At 57.4% G+C, this 20,272-nt stretch overlaps 7 protein-coding genes across 7 annotated transcripts; 1 reads left to right on the top strand and 6 right to left on the bottom strand.

Moving 5' to 3' along the window:
• Positions 1-1,571: 1,571 nt before the first annotated feature.
• WHR41_06212 (uncharacterized protein) lies at positions 1,572-3,812 on the bottom strand (the record flags this gene model as incomplete). The annotated part of the gene is made up of 1 exon (XM_069374817.1): positions 1,572-3,812. The coding sequence occupies one exon, from the start codon at positions 3,810-3,812 to the stop codon at positions 1,572-1,574; it is 2,241 nt and encodes a 746-aa protein (XP_069228034.1).
• Positions 3,813-4,636: 824 nt separating this feature from the next.
• Positions 4,637-5,605, bottom strand: WHR41_06211 (uncharacterized protein). Its single transcript, XM_069374816.1, has 3 exons — positions 5,297-5,605; positions 5,098-5,221; positions 4,637-5,008 (listed from the first exon to the last, which is right to left on the bottom strand). The coding sequence occupies exons 1-3, from the start codon at positions 5,455-5,457 to the stop codon at positions 4,952-4,954; spliced, it is 342 nt and encodes a 113-aa protein (XP_069228031.1). The 5' UTR covers positions 5,458-5,605; the 3' UTR covers positions 4,637-4,951.
• A 745-nt stretch (positions 5,606-6,350) lies between these two features.
• WHR41_06210 (uncharacterized protein) lies at positions 6,351-7,757 on the bottom strand (the record flags this gene model as incomplete). Its single annotated transcript, XM_069374815.1, has 1 exon — positions 6,351-7,757. One exon carries the CDS (start codon positions 7,755-7,757, stop codon positions 6,351-6,353), a length of 1,407 nt encoding a protein of 468 aa, XP_069228032.1.
• A 2,303-nt stretch (positions 7,758-10,060) lies between these two features.
• On the top strand, positions 10,061-11,653 carry WHR41_06209 (uncharacterized protein; the record flags this gene model as incomplete). Its single annotated transcript, XM_069374814.1, has 1 exon — positions 10,061-11,653. The coding sequence occupies one exon, from the start codon at positions 10,061-10,063 to the stop codon at positions 11,651-11,653; it is 1,593 nt and encodes a 530-aa protein (XP_069228112.1).
• A 288-nt stretch (positions 11,654-11,941) lies between these two features.
• Positions 11,942-13,465, bottom strand: WHR41_06208 (uncharacterized protein; the record flags this gene model as incomplete). The annotated part of the gene is made up of 1 exon (XM_069374813.1): positions 11,942-13,465. The coding sequence occupies one exon, from the start codon at positions 13,463-13,465 to the stop codon at positions 11,942-11,944; it is 1,524 nt and encodes a 507-aa protein (XP_069228111.1).
• A 633-nt stretch (positions 13,466-14,098) lies between these two features.
• WHR41_06207 (uncharacterized protein) lies at positions 14,099-15,975 on the bottom strand (the record flags this gene model as incomplete). The annotated part of the gene is made up of 4 exons (XM_069374812.1): positions 14,099-14,834; positions 15,027-15,767; positions 15,821-15,869; positions 15,920-15,975. The coding sequence occupies 4 exons, from the start codon at positions 15,973-15,975 to the stop codon at positions 14,292-14,294; spliced, it is 1,389 nt and encodes a 462-aa protein (XP_069228108.1). The 3' UTR covers positions 14,099-14,291.
• A 615-nt stretch (positions 15,976-16,590) lies between these two features.
• WHR41_06206 (uncharacterized protein) lies at positions 16,591-19,440 on the bottom strand (the record flags this gene model as incomplete). The annotated part of the gene is made up of 1 exon (XM_069374811.1): positions 16,591-19,440. One exon carries the CDS (start codon positions 19,438-19,440, stop codon positions 16,591-16,593), a length of 2,850 nt encoding a protein of 949 aa, XP_069228107.1.
• Positions 19,441-20,272: the final 832 nt, after the last annotated feature.

Here is a 20,272-nt window from a genome sequence, read left to right as displayed (position 1 = left end):
AAACTGCATTTATATAAGTTGTGCGGCGTCTGGAACTCGGAAGTCACGTATGAGCACGAGGAGCTTGATGAAGCAGCTGCTCGCCACGAGCTCAATGTGAAGCTGCACAAGTTTATCCAGAGAGAGTTCGGGGAGCTGAAGTACTATGCACAACGCACTATGAAAACCGTAAAAGGCTGGGCAGCCGCTCTGTGGCCGGCCGGATCGAGACGAGATTACCTCAAGATGCTACTAAGGGGATACATGGAATGGATCAACTCGTTTCTGAACAAGCTTCGCCGAGAGTTCGACGACGAACAGCCGCGAGACGAGTCTGGACTTACACACAATCGCGCCGCGCGCCGCCGGATCAAGCGCCAGCAGGTAAAAGACGGCACTTACCGCGAGCCGCCCTCCAAGGACTATTCTTTGGCACCTGACTGGCCAGACATCTGTCAAGGAGGCTTTGGGAGTTCGTTTCTCGATGTTCGGCTTTACTTCATTTACGAGGATTTTTCACGCGACTTCATGTTTTGAAGGAGACCGGTCCAACCTCACCCGCGTCTGAACACGCCTCGAGGCTGTTGTATGCTTACAAGCTCTAGTCAGCTGCCTATCGACGACGATCTCGCACCCAGACCACGCGTACTGTATTCCCAGTTCGTGCGAGCTGTGATCGACGCGAGCGAAGCACGTTGGCAAGACGCCTAGGCCAACCTCCCGAGTTCTCGCTGAACACGAACTGTGCAGATGCAAATTGATCGATTCACTCGATAGCTCGTCCAATGGAGTAGTACTGGTAGTGCTCATTCAATAAAGTTTCATTTTCCATTCTGCATTCATTCAATTCGCTTCTCATTTCTTTGCCGCTCATTCAGTCAACTCGACCAATCCACATTAACCCTCCAATGACGACAGTTAAGAAGAAACCCATTCAGAAAAACAATCCATCAACCCCACCAATCATCAAAGAAAACCAAAACCCACATTTCCCCGATAGCCACCCGTTCCAATGCCTCGACTCCCTCAATGCCGCCAGATTGGAACCAACCATCCTCCACCCATCATACCCCGTACTCCCATCATCGCAAACAAACTCCACCCTCATGTTTACTCATCCTCATGTTCATCCCGTGACGAAGCAGCAAGCAAAGCTGCACATCCCACCCTCCTCCCACCTCATCCCATCGTCGTCTTCAAACGAAGCCACCCGCTCATCAAACATCCCCCCTCCCCCAAAACCCCTCCCCAACCCCCTCCCGCTCTCCAACCAGCACGCCGCCCTCCGGACTCTCTTTCTCGCTCACAGCCATGCTCTCCAACCCACCGCTAAGATTCGAACGCTGCAGCGTCGGCGTCAGAGTCGTCGTGTCTGCTCCATCCGCAGCGTTAGTCGTCGAAGCGAGCGGTAACGGGAAGCGGGGCGTGGTTCCGGCGGCGGAGTCGGAGGTGATGATGTAGGAGGATGCGGTTGGGGCGGGGTTCTGCGGCGACATTGCCGGAGGCGCGCGGAAACCGCGCAGAGTCGGAGGAGGTGGGCCGTGTGTTGACTGTGAAGGACGGTTGCGAGGGTGTCCGAACCAGGTCGGGGGCTAGGCGGGCTGCTGGAAGGAAGTTAAGATCCAGTGCTGTGGCAGAGCGGTCGGGCCGGAGTTGTTGTTCTCATTCAAGCTGTTGTTTCCAGAGCCGCTGCCGTGAGTGTTCGGAGAATCAAGTCTCTTCTTGCTCTGATGAGCGTTCCCGCCAGGCGAAGGAACCTGGTTCGGCGACGGTCGAGCGATCTCCGAAACAGGCTTATTCAATGCATGGCCACCAGGCTGCTGGTCCTGAGAATCATCTCCAGAACCCAAGACATTGTCGGTACCGCTCACGACGCCAGTGGGATCAGCGCCAGACCCACTCGAATCGATCGAATCCCTGAGTTTCCGGGCATGATATTCTTTCTCATACCAGGTCTTCGCGCTCTTCTTCTTCCTCTTCGGCTGAGCCCCCAACGACTTGGTTGAGTTCCAACGACCGCGACTGGAAGCCATGCCCTGCTCCGCGCCGCTCGAGTAAGCAGAGTCGTCGCGCGCGCCCAGCAGAGCCGAATGATGCTGCATGCTCTTAGCCGACGCACGGGTCGCGCGGCGAGTGGTCTCCCCCTGCTTGAGCGCCGCGCGAGCCTCGTCCTGGTTGCCATTGCTCCTGTCGCGATCGGATCCTGTCCGCGGTAAATGCGCCACAGGGGCGGGTGCGCTCCCGTACGTCGTCTTCAGATGCTTGTCAAGCCACACAGGGGACGGGCGCGTGCGATTAAAGGTCTCATAGTCCGCCTCTGTCTCCTCCTCCTCAGCGTCACTCAACGTAATCGGCTCCTCCGTCTTTGGTTCCTTTGAACGCGGCTTCTCCGGTTTCTCAGAAGTCTTCTCCCTCCTTTCGGCAAAACTCATAACCCTCTCGCGATCGGTGATGAAGCTCTCCACCGCGCGGTCGAGATTGTTATCGACGCGATCCAGCACGCGCCGGGCAATATCGCCCGAGACCTGGAACATGTCGGCGAACTGCGCGACTTTGTCGGAGAGAGGGTTGGCGGTGATCTCGGCGTCGTCGCCGAAGAGGAAATCGTCGTACTCGTCCTCGGCGTCGAAGTCGTGGTCGCGGATGTCAGGGCGCTCGGTGGCGTCGACGTCGACGAAGCGCTTGCGTTTGCCTCTTGAAAGATAGTCGGAGTCGATGGTCGGTGAGAGGGAGTGCGAGGGCTTGAGGTCGGTCGTCGTGCCGTCTTGGTCCACGTCGCCGGAACCATCAGCCTTGTCGGCGTCGATCTCGGCTTCGGTGAGCTTGGGGACCGGAGCCCAGGTGCCGCCAAAGAGCATCTTGTTGATGTAGTCTTGGAGGCCGTAGCGGGCGCTCTCGATCTTTCTCTCTAGCTCGTCGCTGGTGAAGTTGGGATCGGGAGTCGGGGCCTCCATGCTGCGCTTGAGCGCGGAAGCGAAAGAAACGCTGGCGGGATCCATCTGGAGCTTGTAAGGGAGGAGGATTTCCACGTTGTGGACTGCGGAAAGGTTGGCAAAGGGACGGAGGGCGAGCTCGAGGTCGGATATGCCGTGGATGCTGGTCTCGCGGGCGCGCTGCTTGTCCGGATCCCACCACAAGTTCTCGGCGGCCATGATGGCGGCTCTGCCGGATTTTGAATGAGGAGAGCTAGACACGGGCTCAATGAAACTGATATCGATCGAAATGATGCGGTTCTTCTCTTGTCCGTCACGAGCAAGGAGCTTGCTGAGCGCGAGGGACATGAAGTATGTGTTGATAGCAGTGTTGCGAGACGTCTCATTGCTAGGGAAGATGAAGATTCGGATTTTCTGCAGACGCTGGAATCCGAACATTTCGCCGGTGCGGAACTTGTCGAAACGGACGTCATCTAGGTTGTCGAGGTACTGGAGGGGCTGGCGACCCACGTGGAGGAACTCGATGCCAGCGTCGCGAATGCCTTGGTGGATGTGAATGCTGAAACTGCGCTCCTCGTAAATGACCTCGGAGAGCTGATCGCGGATCTTCTTACTGAGCGTTAACAGGTCGACGAGCTGGCCACGCGGATTCGGTGACTTCTCGTCGCTGCTGGACTTGACGCGCGGATGGTCGTTGCAAGTCGGAGCGATCACTTCGTCACGCGGCGGCATGAAGTCAGAGAAGATTCCTCTGAAGACCTCGTTGGGCATTCTTTCAAGCCAGCATTTGCCGTCGATCGGAGGGATGTATGCGATCTGCGCTTTGTCATCGCGCGTCGCTTTGGCCTGGCGCACCGCCTGGTTGCGCGAGCCCGTTCTGAGAGGATCTAGGTGATCCATGATGGTTTCAACTATCTCAGCAGGCAGCCGCTGCTTGAGATGTTGAGTGGCCCACAGAGTGTGATTGGGTGAGTCCTGCATACTACCGCTGGACTGTGATGAAAGGGAGTGGAGTGACGCGAGAGGTAAGCGAAGTGCGTATTCGCAGGTTCGTTGAAGAGTTTTGATGGTGTTGGTGCAGCGCGATGACCGGTACTGTTGTTGTGGTGTCACGATGTTGAAGGCGAGAAGTTGTGCTGAGGTAAGGTGGGTGTCGCGTTTTACGTGAACGTGGCCGACGCGAAGTTGCCCAAGAACAATGCCAGCAGGGTCCCCCTTGAAGCGCAAGCAAGACAGTGAGAGCAAAGCAAAGCGGCCAGTGGCAGTGGCAAGCGCTTCACTCTCAGACGTGCAGCTGAGGTATGTCTCTCACTGAATTTAAGTCTTTCAGCAAGTGGACTTCACTCGCAAACGGCCGTCGTTGGTTCACGCGCAGTCAGGTAACGACGACGCGTTACCGACAGGCGGTCACCAATTATCAATTAAGCGTGGTTCAGAATCCCTACTCGCGTGGCGTGCGTGTGGGCTTGAATGATTGTCTATGTGGTCGCTCGACCATCGTATGAGTGGTTGAGTGAAGTCAAGCTGGAGAAGCTTCAGTGCGATGTTTATGCGCGCACGCGCGTGGGCTGCAGTCACCCGGCGCGCAAGGTAAGGAAGGAGCGACCCAGGCGAGGTAACCAGAGTGACGGAAGCATCTTCATCTTGGGACACTGTACGAGGAGAGTGGTCTGGAGTGGTCTGGACAATAAAATATAAGACATGGGTGCGTTCACTTTGAAAGATAGACGAGACTGGGTGGGGGGTTTGCATTATCATTTTTTCGGTTTTCTGCTTACTTGATTCCATGATCAGACTTCCAGCCATGCATGCAGCGTACGCTCATTGCGCCATAGATTTCTCAAAGGCGACAATGAACAACAGCAGGCTTGCTGTTGCAGCTCAGGAGCCGCATGGCGATCTCTCACGCCGTGCTCTCCCGTCCGCATCCATGCTTGCTATTCCCTCCCTGACATGCGTTCAACGCACGAGATGATCGTCTATCGTAACCTTCGTCTTCCTTTGCTTGTCGTAATGATGATGGTGATTGTGGGATATGCTTAGTGGGCGACGGAGCCGCCGCTGCTGATGTTCTTGACGCCGTCACGGCCGGTGTTCTGTTAAACAAGGGTTAGTATGTCTGAACGAATAATTGCATCTTGCTCGGACCTTGATCCAAGAAGGGAAATGGACGCCTGAGTCATACCTCGCTCTCGATAATAGTGCCCCTCTCAAGGAGCTGAGCAACGACCTCGTCGTCCTTGGAAGTACCGAACTCGGCCTCGAGCTGGCCCTTAGAAGCGCCGTCCATCACGCCCTGGTTGCCCTGCCTGTGGAAGAGAAGCACTGTCAGCCGAGACGCTCGAAAACGACAGCTATGCTGCCAGGTGATGAGGTATGCTTACTTGTGGGTGACGAAGATCTTGAAGCCGCTGACGACCTGGGCGAGGGGCACGCTCTTGTCCTTCTTCCAGTCCTCGACGGCCTGCTTGCTGTCGGCGAAGATCACGAAGTCGTCCTCGGCGCCCTTGAGGTGGACCTTGATCTGGGAGGCGTTTCCGCGCATGATGGTGGTTGTGTATGTGGGATGAGGTGGTGGTGGTGAGTTGTGGAGGTTGTTGGTGGTGAGTTGCGGTGATGGAGTGTTTGATTGCTTGTGTTTGAATTGGAGGAGAAGAAGGAGAAGGCAAGTAGCTTTTCAATGGACAAGAGCAGCTTTAACCTCGCGAGAGGAGAGGTCGCGTGCAAGGTGGGATGATGCGGGCAGGTAGAGCTCAGGCCAAGTGACGTAGCCGCTGGTTGCTCCTGTGTTGGCGTGGGGCTTGACTGAAACGAGACCCTCTTCGGCCGTGCTCAGGCACCATTTCGTGACAGCTTTGTGCTCTTTGGGCATAATCGTGTCCGCGGGTGGAGACGTGATGACGAAGTTGCTGTCATGTCGTCTTGAAGATGAAGTCTGGATGTTTCTGCGGCTGGTGCACTCTTGGCCATTGGTATTTCAGGAGAAGCAGTGACACAGGGCACTCTTGTGTGGAATCACGTGGAAAAGAGGCCGTTGAGTGAAACAGCTGTAGAGACACACTCGTCACTTGTGCATAGAATTGCATGAAAAAAGATAAAGTCGGCCATCGCCGACATGTTCATTACTTCGGACTCGGAAGTTGACCTTCATACGCCCAAGTGACTGTGACTGTCAGGCTACTAGACATTTCTCTGACCAAGTCTCAGCGTGTACACAATCCATTGGTACAGTACATCTTCTCATTGCACATAGGATATGTTAGGAATGAGAGCTTTTGAGTACGAGGATAGCTCAAGGCAAGACAGTATTTAAAATGTTTTTGTTCTTTCATTCCTTCATCTCAATGTGCGTAGTCCTACATGTCGTTGGATATCTTCCTCTCTCTCTTGCCATCTCCGAGGAGGGCGATGCATTGCTTTCTCCCGGCACTCTCAAGATCACCTCCTCTCCCCCCCACAACTCGCGACCCGCGTCCTCACCCACGTCTCGAACCTCACCCACCCGCCCTTGGCCGCCGCACCCGCACCCCTCCGCCTCGGAAAGCTCCGCACGACCTCCTCCGGCGTCTTCTCCTCCCAAACCCCCGCCGCGGCGTCGCTCCTGACCGGCAACCCCGCGCCCTCCAGCGCCTCGTAAGGCCTGCAACCCACATCCCGCCTCCCCTTCTCCTTCTCGCCAGCGGACGTGTTCATCTCCCTGCTGTCCCGCTTACTGTCCCTCCGCAAGCGCCCGCTCTGCAGCGCGGCCAGACTCGGCCGCCGCCCGCTGCTGACGTTGCTCGCGCGCTGCTGCTGTTGCTCCTCCGCCTCGCTGCGCCGCGCCAGCTTCTGCGCCGCCTTGCGGTCCTTGCTTGCCTCTTTGGCGTCGAACTTGGCGCGCGCGAGGCGGATGCGCTCGGAGCGCGAGGGCGGGGGCTCGGCGGGCTCTGTGTTTGTCGAGCGGCGGGAGATGTAGGAGACGGCGCGGTCGATGCTGGCGCGGGGGCGGGGCTCGGTCGGCGAGGAGGTGCTGGCTGTTGGGGCGGTGGCGGCGGAGGCGGAGCGTTTGTGCAGGAGGAGAGGGGGGAGTTTGGTGTTGGGCGGGGAGGGGTCCGGGTCCAGGGGGGACTGGGAGGGGGCGGAGGTGAGTTTGGGGGGGATGCCGAGGGTGGTGGGGTCGAGGTCGAGGGCGGTGTGGGATTGTGAGAGGGGCGTGGGGGCGATTTGTGGCGTGGAGCTGATGGAGGTGCTGCGGCGGGAGTGGTAGCTGTAGCCCCCGCCGGCGGGTTTGAACTCGTCGTCGACCATGTCGCTGCTTTCGTTGGCTTCTTCTTCGTTCAGGGAGGAGGCGCTCGAGTGGCCGAGGGGAGGGGTGTAGGGGCGGGGTTCGCGGCGCATGGGGTGGATGAAGGGGTGCGTGGGTTTGAAGGAGCCGGAGCCGGTGGAGGCGGAGGAGCAGCCGCTGACTGTTCGCGAGTGGGAGGCTGTTCGGCGACTTGAGCGGGAGAAGGAGACGTCGCTGGCGGTCCTTGTGCCGAAATCTTGTATTCCTAAGCCTGCTAATCCTTCGTTTTCTACTGTTGACGTTGACAGGTCAAGCTTCCCTTGATCGTCTTTTTGTGAAGAGGATTTCCGGAGGTATGGTTTTAATCTGGGAGTTGGTACCAAGGGTTTGGGCGAGGAGATTTCTGAAGTGGGCTCCTCGTATGTCACCCATGGTGTTGTGAAAGCGTCGAGGCTACCTCGCAGTGCCGAGGGCGGTCCACTGGTGGGAGTGGAAGAGCCGGAGTTGCCGCGCTTGTGGAGTTTTGCTCGAGGTTGCTTCGTAGCCGCTGGAGCGGTCATTGTCGAGCCGTAGGACGACATTGTGTGGTATCGCTAAGTGTTTTGGCGAGCAGACGGGTGTAACAAATGCTGGTCGACAACAGAGCGGCAGGATTCGGCGCCAGCGCCTAGTACATTCTTCTTTCTTTCAAAGCAGAAGGCAGCGCTGTCACGGAACGCGCTAAGCCACGGAGCCAGCGAGGCTGTTGGAAGTAGGTAGTGTTGGCGCGGGAGGGGGAGGATGATTCGTGTGTTGTTCGAGGCTGAGTCTCTTCTGCTGCGGCCTGCACAGGTGTTTGTTTGGCGTCTGGCCGTGGCGGTGTCGGCGGTGGAGGAGTAGTGTAGACGACTAGACGAGGGACACAGGGATTCGCGGCGGACCGGTTGCCAGCAACTCTGGGGTTATGCGCGGTGTGCACCCTTGTCGTGGGTAGTGAGGATTAGCGAGACGGGTTGTCGGCGGCGGCGGAATGTGACGGCAGCACTTATCACCGGCTGCAACCTGCACGGCGCCAGCAGCGGTGCCGAGTGGTTTTAGCACAGGCGGGATGGACGGAGCGTCAGCACGAGCAGAGCAGCGGACGAGGGTCGCGAGAGTCAAGAAGGTTTGGCAGTTGGCGGGCGCAGGGCCTTGCGATCTGCGGGGCGGGCAGGCTCAGCAGCCAACCGCGGTGCAGCAGCGCTCGCCCCGAAAGGCAGACGGGGCAGACGGAGCAGAAAGGCTGATGGACTGCGATGCGACAGGCGCGCACACGGCTCTCGCGCGGCTCTTTGCATCATTGCCATGCCGCCGCTCGCTTGTCGCCCGTCCCTGGACCGTCCATCAGCATTCTGAGCCGTCTCCTGTCGATTATTGACGGCGAGTGCTGTCGATTGATGGCGAGTGCTGTTGTTGAGTGCTGTCACTCCATCAGGCCATCGCCTCCTCTCAGCGCCCGTTATCGCTGAGCAAGGCAGCTGCAGATTACTACTGTACCTAGGGTATCATCTCGCACTCGCATGCATGCGCGGATTGCCACAGTCCAGACGGCTGGCACTGGCACTGGCACTGGCACTGGCACTGGCACTGGCACTGGCACTGGCACCGCTGCGCCTGGGCTAAGGTACCTACCACTGGCCTGCTGCAGCGCCGCTCAGCCTCGGCATCGGCATCTCCACCTCGTGCGCGCTCTGCCTGCGCTTTTCTCTCGCCCGCTCCACTCGCTCCACCCGCCTCCACCGCCGCCGCGCTTGGCGGGGTAGGGCTGCGCTGCCGTGCCGTCCGTCGAGCGCTGCTGCTGTCTTGCAATCCGAGACACCTCCAGCCTCGCTGCAACCCTGATGATGTAGTCCTTCTTCGACGCTGCATCATACACCTCCCTGCATCATCATCATACACCTCCCCGCCATTTCAAACGGATGGCAGAGACACCCATCCGACACCCTTCCACTCACGTTCAGCGCGCATCAAACGGCTCTCGCCGTCAACACGCGCACGATCGAGGCTACCACGCACGATAGCTGCGCCGCAATGCTCTAGCCCGCAGCCACAGCTACCGCTAGCTGCGAGAATCTGTCAGCTTGCCCTGCCGTCACGCTGCTCGACCTGTCGACCTGGCGAGAGCGACAACGCCCACTTTCAACCGGTGCAGTCATCACATCACCATCCACTCATGCACGCGTATCAAATGTGCAGCGGCCGGCTGCCCCGGATCGACAGGTGGTGAGATCAGACAAACTCCAGTAGTGTCGATCATGCGTGACAGCTGCATGTCTCCATGCACCACTGCAGCCAATTCTGCCCGCTAAACGTGGAGAGAGCAGCTTTAACCTTACACGCGGTTAAACATGCGACTTCACCTTCACATTGCTGTGCATTTATAGTGAACATTGACCGTATCGCCTTTTGGTCCAACTGATGTTCACCCACCAGTATAGGTGAGTCGAGGCTCCAACATTCCTGCCAAACCTCCAGGAATGTGGACTTGGCCTCTCGTGCATCCACCCAGCTTCATCACCTGCATAGCGTCTTCATGCACTTGCCATCTTTCTTTCTGCCACCATTCTTTCTTCAGCCTCCACCATGACCATCGACATATATCCACCGGCAACGATGAAGGTAGGTGAAAGGGACGTCGTCGAGCAACTCAGTGGCGCTTAAGCCCAGCATCATGATTTCACGAATCTCTCGCTTCAGCATATTTTTGTGCATCCTCTTCGTATTCCCGCATACAGCTGTCGCTCGACATGCCCATCGAAGACCAAACCACCGCCATTACCCCCGTGATCGTATAGGCACCTTCGCCTCCTCAACCACGAGCGCAGCTTCACCTTCTTTCACGGCCGCCAATGCCCTAATCGAGGACATGCAGAAGATTTCTTCCGGCCTTAGCGACCTTCCCGAAGATCTCTGGTCTTTCATCGTAGGGCTAGAGCAGCGCCTCAAGGAGCTCGAAGATCTGGTCGCCAGCATCATCAACAATTCTGGCTCCAGTCCTGTCTCACCTGTCGGTCCGGTCTTGTCTCCATCACCGCCTATAGTCACAGGAAGTGTGAACACAAACAACTCCATTGCAACTAACGCCTCCTCTCACGCTACCGATTCCATTACTACCAGCACGATCCGCGTCACCCGCACTTTGACGTCGAACGTAACCATCACGAAGCACATGTCAATGGTGACGGGAGGGGCGATTAATGAAACGGCGCTGACTGTTAATGGAACGTTCCTCACGCCGCCTGCACCCTGGCCTGAATCCGATGTCCAGCCCAGTACACCGGAGGATGTCGCGGTGACTACGGATTTCTTCGGGCCGGGATTCACTCAGCCTGCGCCGTGGCCTGAGTCGACTGTCGAGATCAGCATGAGTGAGCCCATTGAGTCGAGCACGGAGGCACTCACGCCTGAGCCAACTCTCGAGCCTAGTACGAGCGAACTTACAGACTCAAGCACAGAGGCACTCAACTCTGAGCCCAGTCCATCTCCACCAGAGTCGGATGTCATGTCCAGCACGAGCTCGGACATGACTACAACCAACGTCTCTCTCGAACCTGAATTCACTCCGCCTGCTCCATGGTCGGATGTGGATGGCCACACAGAGTCCAACACGGATGCACCCACAGAAACGCTCACGCAAGTGCTGCAGTCCTCAGCGGAATCTGAGCCCCCTCCATCCACCACAGAAGTCCTGCCTCCTTCGTACGCTCCTGTCTCACCCACACCCTCCTCATACACCTTCGACCCCGACTCCACCTCCAACGTCGCAGTCTACTACGACAGCACCTCCGCAACTACCCCCGACAGCCTCCTAACCCTCTGCGCCAACCCCGCCGTCGACATAATCCTCCTCTCCTCCCTAACCTCCTTCACCTCCCCGACCTCCCCCAACTACCCGACCCTCTCGCTCGGCCCCGCCTGCGACCCCCCTTCCCCAGCCCAACTCGCCGCCGGCGCTCCAGCCCTCCAATCCTGCCCCGCCCTCGCCTCCCAAATCGCAACCTGCCAAACGCATCACGGCAAGAAAATCCTCCTCTCCCTCAGCGCCGCCAACACCCCCTTTTCCTCCGCCGCCGAAGCAGAAACCCTCGCCCAGACCCTCTGGCACCTCTTCGGCTCCCCCACCACCAACTCCACCACGCAACCCCTCCGCCCCTTCGGCCCCTCCGTGATCCTCGACGGCTTCGACCTCGCCCCCGAGTCCTCCGACGCCGACGCCGACCCCTCTTTCTACGCCCCCTTCGTCGCCGCCGTGCGCGCCCTCTTCGCTTCCGACACGAGCAAGGAGTACTTCCTCTCCGCCGCGCCGCGGTGCACATTCCCCGACGCCGCGCTGCCGCTCGACGTTCTCTGGCAAATGGACTGGGTGTGGGTGAGGGGTTGCGGGGAGGGGGGCGAGGGCGCGCTGGGGGCTTGGAGGAGGGTGCTGGAGGGGGGGCCGAGGGTTTTTGGGGTGGGCTGAGGAGGCGGTTGGTTGATGAGTCATGGGGTTGGGGGGATGAGGTTATGAGTTTTGGGTTTTTGTTGTATTGGGTTCGTTATGATGGGATTGATGAGAGTGACGATTTTGGCCGGTGACGACGTTACGAAGAAGTTTTTGATAGAGGACCATAACGACCTTATTTCCATAACGAGCTTATTTCTATCGCAATGCATTTATCCACAGGGGTATCTCTATCTCCAATCGTATACAAACAATCAAATGCAACGCAGCGCAACGCCACGCGTTGGCAACCCATCACTCACAAATCTACACTCCCTCCCCCTTCTTCTCCCCAACCCCCTCCCGCCCTCTCTTCCGCCAACTCCCCCCCGTCCAAACCACCGTCGGCACCACCGTAAAAACCGCCACGCACCCCAGAATCAGCGTCGCCGCGCTCCACCCCTCCGCCTCAACCACCAGCCCCGCCAGCAGCGGGCCGACCATGCACCCCGCCGCCCAGGCGATATTAAACAGGCTGTAAGCCTGCGCGTACGCCCCGTGCGCGCCGTAGTAGCCGCGCGGGCGGCGGCGCTCCTTGGCCATGACGGCGTACGTGACCTCGGCCATGACGGGCGTGATCGCCAGGATGAGGAAGAAGCCGACGAGCGCCAGCAGCGCGCAGAGGAGGGCTTTCTGGCGCAGCGTGTTGGCCGTCACGAGCCGGAGGAGGATCAGGAAGGGGCTGGCGCCGAGGAAGCCGGCCGCCGCGTACCAGCGGGGTCCGTGGCGGTCGCTGAGGTGCCCGATGTAGGGGCCCAGGAAGGTCGGGATGACGATGGGCAGGAAGATGAGGCCGGCGCCGGTGGCGGACCAGTTGAAAGTGGTTTTGACGAAGAGGGGGAGGACGCTGTCGAAGGAGGTTAGGAGGGAGGATTGGATTAGGACGGCCCAGAGGGCGGCGAGGAGGCGGCGGGAGGCGAGGAGGCGGAGGATGGGGGGGAGGTGGGCGTGCCATTTTGGTTTGGGCTTCGGGGTGGGGTGGTCGGGTGATGATGGTTCGGGGGCTGGAGATGGTGAGGGAGCGTTGTTTGGTTCTGCCGCTTCGTCGTCGCTGGAAGTCCCGTCGGTTTTCTCATCCAGTTGCTTCGGTTCCGTATCTCCCGCAGCGGTGGCATCGTCCATCTCCGCTCTCTTAGGCGCATACTGCGCGTCCCACCTGACAGCGATCTTCCTCTCTACCATCGCCAACCGTAGCACAATATCCAGCCCAATGAGCCCAAAAGCCATAGCCCACACAGCATAGTACCCAGCCCTCTCAAACACCACACCGCCCAGCAGCGGCGCCAGCAAAACGCCCAAACTCATCGCCAACCCCACATACCCCATCGCCTCTCCAATCTCGTCTCCCCCAACCGTATCAACCAACAGCGCCAACCCAACAACCCAAACAACAGCAGCCGAAACACCCTGCAGCACTCTCCCCGCAGCAATAACCCCCACCGACCGCCCCACGCAAAGCAAAACCGTACTCCCCGCCAGCGCCAGCAACCCCAACAGCAACGGCGCCCGCCTCGACGTCGACCTATCCGCCAACCAGCCGCAGACGGGCGCCGTGACGAGCAGTGCCGCGCCGTAGACGGCCAGCAGAATCGACACCCAGGTCTGGATGCGGGACTCGGGCACGCCGGCGCGCGAGGTGAGGGCGAAGGGCACCACGGGCACGATGATGCCGTAGACGAAGATGTCGGTGAAGATGGCCATGGCGACGGTGAGCGTGATGAAGGTGCGGGAGGTGCGGGCGGCGAGCCACAGGGGTGGCGTGGTGGGTGTGCCGGTGTACCAGGCGAACATTTTGGCGGCTTGGTCCAGCTGGTTTTGGTGGTGTTGGTTGGTGTGTAGTGATTTCAAGGGTAGGTGTATTAATGAGGATACAGCTCGTCTTGCGACTATTGCTCTTCATCTAAGTCGTGTATGTTCTTGATCCAACCAGGTGGAAAATCCAAAGTGGCGAGCGAAGCTCTTCCAAGAGCCAGAGACGAAAAAATCCGCGGTGACTCTCCAGTCTGGCATAGATCACACCTCACTCTCTTCCCTCTCTTCAACTTTCGCTCCGCGCGAAAGCATAGCTCAGGAACATATAAGGCCGTCATGGCCGATTAATCATTGACGGCCGATGATCGCCTGGCGGCCAAAAATCTCCACGTTCGGGCTAGTGTCGGCGCCCGAGGACACCGAGCGGTCGCGGGACCGTGTAGGGCAGAGAGCTCCGTTCATGGTTGGTCAGATGATACGAGAGGGGTATCAATCTGATGGTGTTGATGTCGGTCAATGCGATGAAGTCTGTTATCTCGGTGTGCGCGGACGCGTATGTTTGTGAGTGAGGTTGTGTGAGGTGGCAAGCCTGAGTTGGCCTTGTAGCCTGATGGGGATTGCCGACGCTGCGGGATCCCATTTCTGGGAGATCTATGCACAACGAGAAATGCTGTTGAACACAATAAATAGCTGAATTCGTGCTTGCATGTAATAATGGGAGACATCGAAAGAAACGAGCATGACGAATAAACTGCATAGACTGGTCCGTTCCTCGGCACTACGCGTACTCACATCCATATCCGATTCAGCAGTCATATGGAATATCATTAGTCGTTTGATTTCTCGTAGCTAGACAGTTCGGGATTCACTGTGCCGTGGCATCCGCAGCGTCAGGTTCACCCGAATTGGCCGAAGGCTCATCTTTCTCGATCTCATCCACCGAGCGCCCGTCAGCGTCACCAACAACGACGTCTCCCTGGGAATCCTTCGCCGCTTCCTCCTTTGCCTCATTCGACGTCTCCTTCAACTTGGCGATATCTTTCTCAAAATCCGCAGGATCTTGCCCGGGCTTGCCCGCGTCGTCCTGCTTCGCATCGTCAAGCATAGCATCTGCATCCGGCGCCTCTGCCTCTGAAGCAGGGAGCGGCGGCGAATGATGTCTGCCAACAGCAGCTTCCATGTCGATGCGCTGATCTCCCAGCGGATGCTGCTGCGGGCCCATGTCTTCCATTCCAATGACATCTGGCCCGCGAGCATGAGGATGCTCCTCCGGCCGCTCCTCCATCTCCTCGGGGCTACCCTCTATCACCACATCTCCACTAGGCGTTTCCCGCCCGACTGCGGCCGCGCTTGTAGAAAGTAACGTACGTCTGGGAGCCGTCTGTGCGACTGGCACGACACCAGCTTCCTGTTCCTGTCTCAGCAATTCCCCTTGTGTAACCCCGCCTTGCTCACGCAGTTGCTGTTCTGTAGATCCCGTCGATGAGCCCGTGCTCGCATCCGACTGCTCACTAAGCGTCGGTGAAGCGGGGGTGCTGGTGCTGGGGGATGTGTGCGAGGCACTACTGGCGGAGGGTACGCCGTTGACGGTGACACTAACAGTCTCAATGCTCCCTGCGCCATTCGGGCCTTGGATGGTTTCCGTGCCTTCAGAATGGAGTTCGCCGTCTCCTTGGCCAGAGTTGAGGCCATTGCTATTCCGCAGCCATGGGATCGGTGTGAGAAGCGCGCCGCCTAAGCTCTCATCACTTCCAAGTCCTTCCCTCTCTTGTGCTCCGTTCGAGTCGCCATTTGTGAGAAAGCCACCATTCGCAGTGTTGATGCCGCTGGGTAGTGGGAAGTCTGATACAGGCGAGCTGACAGCGATCACGCGATCCAGCGCGCGCAGGTAAGCGGGCAGGAAGCGGTAGTGCTTGCGAGGGTATAATACCAGCTCCGCCAGACGCTGGATGGTGTATGGAGGGCTTTGCGCAAATGAGCCCTGTAGCACGCGCGTAGAGGCTTGGTATGAGCTCAACAGATCCGGCGGCAAAGTGCCGGATGGCGGCTCTATACTGTCCGTCTGTTGCTGACTCTGCTGAGGCGAGCGCTGCTCGTCGAATTTGGGGACTGGGGGTTTGACTGTGGCACCACCGGACGGCGCATCGTTCTCTTTCGTGCTACTCTGGCTAGCGGTGGGAGCGGTATCGTCGTCGGCGTCGGGCAGGGTAATGTCTGGGTCGCGATTGTCGGGTTCGCCGGCGGCCTGCGGCGGTGTTGAGGCTACAACCTCGGGGTCGATGGTGGACGGCAGAGGGGCTGGGAGAGGTATGCTGGGAAGTGGAAAATCGGTATAGACAATCTGCACTTGCAATCAGTGGAGTCAGGGCAGATGCGAAGCAAGGAGGAACGCACGTTGTGCAGCCTTTGGAGCACGTTCTCGAGCACGCGAGGCCACTCGGCGCTGTCGCAAGTTAGTCAAGAGGCCGTTGCGAGAGGATGAGCGATACGTACATATCGATGGAGCCATCGCGAGCGGCCTCTTCAAGTATCTGATCTGTAGAAAGCATGGCTGAGATGGTGTGCGTTCTGGCGCAAGCGAATAGAGTGTTCACATGCATGCCACCACAGCTCTGGGAAAGTTCGCGATCATGACGAGGCGCGCGCTTCGGCGTTTCGGGCCCGAGCGTTGCTGAAGACCTCACTTCAGTGAATGCATGCGACTTATTCGCACCGTGACTACATGAATTTGCATGTTGAATTCGTTTGCATACTTGTTTGTGGCGACAGACTGCGACCTAGAACGGCTAACGTGGGGGTCATTAAAGAGCTTCTCCGTAAGGATTCATAATGGCTATCTTGTTTCTCCCACACAGCAAGTCCGCGGCCGAGGCTACCATCTCTCATCCAAAAAAATGAGCTCCATGAGGCTCTACAGTGAAATCATCACATCTAGAATTTTCTATCCTCTGAAAGAAAAGGGTTTTATGTGGTACTACCTTTTCCCGTCGGTTATCGAGGCCGAATTTCCATCCGGAGATTCTAGTACATTGACTACAATAGACCGCGTCGTAGTCTTCCAAAGCCTACAAATTTTCTGAAACACACTGCTGCCCTAGACATCCTCCCGGCTCCAAACACTCCTTTTTACAACAACTAAACCAGTGCCTTCCTACGACTGTTCCTCACTTCTCTCCAGAAAGCATCCCCTTGGCGTTATTAACAAGCCCATCAACAGCCTCGTCTCCAACTTGTGCTCCCACCCAGGCCCTAGCCTTGACCACTACCATCTCCCACACGTCCTCGTACGTACGCAGCTCGGTTTCCAGGTATGCGATCGCCAGTACGGTCGCCATGATGTCCTCCGAGCCAAACACGGCGTCGAATGCCGGCCTTTTGTCTGCGGACGCCAGATCCATTGCAGCGAATAGCTTTTCCGTCCACTGCCAGGCGCCAGAGAAGGTCTGCAGGTGGATGAGAAGGTGAGGGCCGCCTTTTGCGAGCGCCACCTGCTCCGCGACGGCGGGGTTTCCCTCAAGGTCTTCTTCGTCTTCGCTTCGAGCTTGACCACCAGACAGTCCTACGGCGGCGAGTACGTTGCCAGGCCACTTGGATCTCTTCTTCTTTGCTGGGAGAGGGGGAGCGATCCTCCGGCATTGCTGCGCATCAAAGATTTCGTCGGAATCAGGCATCATGCATGCCGCCCCGAGCTCGCGCGTGAGATCTGGGTCCGCGTACTGGCACATATTTATGCCAGAAAGAGCGGGGGGAGGTGCAATTTGTGCTATAGAGACCGATGCTGAGTGATCTGCCTTCGGAACTACTCGTCTCAAGTGCGCGCTTGCAAAAGATGCTGGGGCCGCCATACCGAAACTGGGAGGAGGGAGAACTCTGCTTCGATAAGGCGGGGCTTCGTCTGCCGTCGGCTCATCCACTTCGGCTATTTCGACGGTTGCATTGGGACTGTCTTGCACTGCGACGAAAGAGGTCCACTTCCCGGCCACCTGGAAGCGTTCGCCCAGACGGACAGCTTCGCGCTCGACGAGTTCGTCGAAGCGGGATTTGTCCTTAGCTGGGACACCCTCGACAGTCTTCGCTGTCTGTAGCCACCCGCGGCCCTCTTCGAGATCTTGAATTGCTTTTCTCGCGGCGAGCTGGTGGACTGTGGTGCCGGTGGTCTGAATCTGACTGGCTGGGATGGTGAGCTCCAGCGGGCCTTGTGCTGAGGTGGCGCGCAGAGTCACTGAAGAAATGCGTCTCTGCGGGGCATCGGGCCCGAAGATGAGGTAGATTGTGGTCTGGTTGAATGGGAACAGGGGTGCTATCTTTGAGGGTGCTTGTAGGATCCTTGGAGGCTCGATGCGAGGCAGGTGAGCGTATCGGTCTGCATCATTTGTTTTGATGGGCTCGTCGAGATCTGCTGAGGCGTCAAAGAAGGAAATGGGCTTCCCGGCGGTGGCAGATGGAAGAGACGTGTCCATCGCTTGAGCCTGGTCATCCTGTGCTTGTACTGAGTCGCTCGCGAGTTTTGAGTAATGTTCGTCGACATGAAGGCAGTACTCGACACGTTCGACCAGCTCGAAGTCGTCCTGATCGACAGCATCATCCGCGTAAGTGACCTCCAAAGTGTAGTCTTTTGTATGTGGGTAGAGGGCACCCTTGAGCATTCGGACGACTTTCTGATCGGTCTGTTCGTCCTCGGTGACGAACTGAGCAAACCCATTGCCCGCTCTCGCAACACCCTCGACAAGAGTATGGGAGACATTGCTACCGATGCCGAGTGCGAAGACCCTGGCATCGACGCTCTCCTCGACCAACTGCAAGTCAATGAAGTCGAAGAGCTCGCCTTCGTTCCAGATTTCGCCGTCTGTGAGCAGCATGATCTCAAGCTCAAGGTCGCCCAGTCTCCGGTTGAATGCCTCCTTGACTGGATTGAAGAGCTCCGTCCCACCGTATTCGGCGCGGAAAGTATTGACGAATTTGATTGCGGCGTTCATGTTGGCCTCGTTGTAAGGCTGAGATTTGGACCAAAGGAACCTGTGGGTGGAACCAAAGGCGCAGATGTTGAAACGGACTCCGATAGGTAACGATTTGATGAAGACCTTCAGGGCAGACACGAGGGCCTTGTTCTTCGACCCTCCCATAGACCCAGATTGGTCGGCAATGAAGACGATCTCCGGATTGCATACTCCGAGATTGAACTTGGGAACCAACGTCGCCATCAGCGCGCGGCTAGGAAGATTTGGATGCATTTCAACCATCACACGAGGTTCAGATATGTTGTCAATCAGAAGCTGGAGGACGAAGTCACCAGCAAGCTCGGCGGTACCATGTGTCAGGGTCGCGGAGGCCTTTGTCGAGTCGAAGGCATCGTTGTGATCCAATGTGGAGATTGATCCCATAGACACGGCTATATGGTGAGAAGGTGACTGGACTTTTCTGATACAATTCTTCGTCATATCCACATCCACAGTTATGCTCATGCGCCCCTCATCTGACGCTGTGGATGGCAGAAGCGTTCCTGGATAGTCGCCGTAGCGCGGAGCAATACTTGTAGGAAGTATGTAGCGGAGTCCGTCAATAGCAGCATCGTGTTTAAGCTCTTGGCAGTAGTTGATTGAGACGTTGACGTCTGTCTTTGCTGGGATGTTGCCTAATGTCACACCGAAGATGCCCGCCGGCAAAGACTCTAATAGACCAGCCGTCTCTCCTCGTTCGACTGCATCCTGATAGGTCTTTTTGGCGGTTTCCTTTTGTTGCACAATGCCCTTCAATGTCTTGTCGGCGTACGTAATTGTGTATCCGCTTACGGCCACGCCGTCGTAGAGGGGAAATGTGTAACGAGCTTGAGGGATCACATTCTCGCTCGAGTTGCTGAATGTTTGGTTCAGGACAGTTGAGTAGCAAGTAGGGCCGATCGTTGTATGAGACTCGAGTTTGACTTGGGCCAGGTAGTGACGCAGATGCTGGGGCCAGCTCCATTTGTCCGCCGCGGGCGCGACGAAGTAGAGGCCGCAGATCTCTTCGTAGTACATCGTGACTGGAGAGCCTGATGGAGTGATTCGGAATCTGAGCTGATCGAACCCGTGTTATTTGTTGAGGGTCGGCGGTCTTTGTGAGTGAAGAGGTCTTAGAAGTAGCTGCAATGTGAAGTGAAGGTGATCGAATGTGAAATGGCGGGGTTGTCAATACTTATGCTGGCGTTTGCTGCTGCTGCCTGATTGTCTAGCTCAAAGATGTTACTTCACATGCACCTCACGTGACACTTCTTGTGCGGTGACCCAAGAGGGGAAGCTTGCGGGCGGCATGCTTCAGGCAGCGGAGCGCCACCACTTTTATGAGTCTGCCTAACGCCACGACGTTGTGCAATGTTTCGAGTGCCAATCGATAGCAACTTCGATCGACCAGGACAACAGAGCTATCCAAGTAGGTTGATACTCATAACGCTCGTCAGAAAATCTGAGGTTCTAGTGGGAACCACTACCTCTAGGCATTTTTATTTCTCCCAAAAAGAAAGAATTATATGGTGCTATGCTTTCTAATCAGCCATCGAGATGTAGTTATTTCCCGGGGAGTCTGATATATTCACTCCACTATAACGCGTCGTAGTCGTCCAACGCCTACAAATATTCGGATGCGCAGTAGTCGCATTCACGGTATATCTGCTCGGAGGCTGCTGCCACAGCTCAGCTGCGAATTGCGCGTCTAGCGAGGTACGGATTCGCCGCTATCATACGCCTGTCTTCATTTAGGTCTTATTGAAATGCTCAGTGGAGAGCCTGCCTAGGTGGTCCGAACCAAGTTATTTCAGCAATTTGAAGCATCATCCCTCTGCAGAATTTTGTGGTTTTGGTGGTATCGATTCCT

Source organism: Cladosporium halotolerans, assembly GCF_011745625.1.
Source record: "Cladosporium halotolerans strain TM138-S3 chromosome Unknown Sca22, whole genome shotgun sequence".
Lineage (NCBI taxonomy): Eukaryota > Fungi > Ascomycota > Dothideomycetes > Cladosporiales > Cladosporiaceae > Cladosporium > Cladosporium halotolerans.
This window is presented reverse-complemented; position numbering and strand designations above follow the sequence as displayed.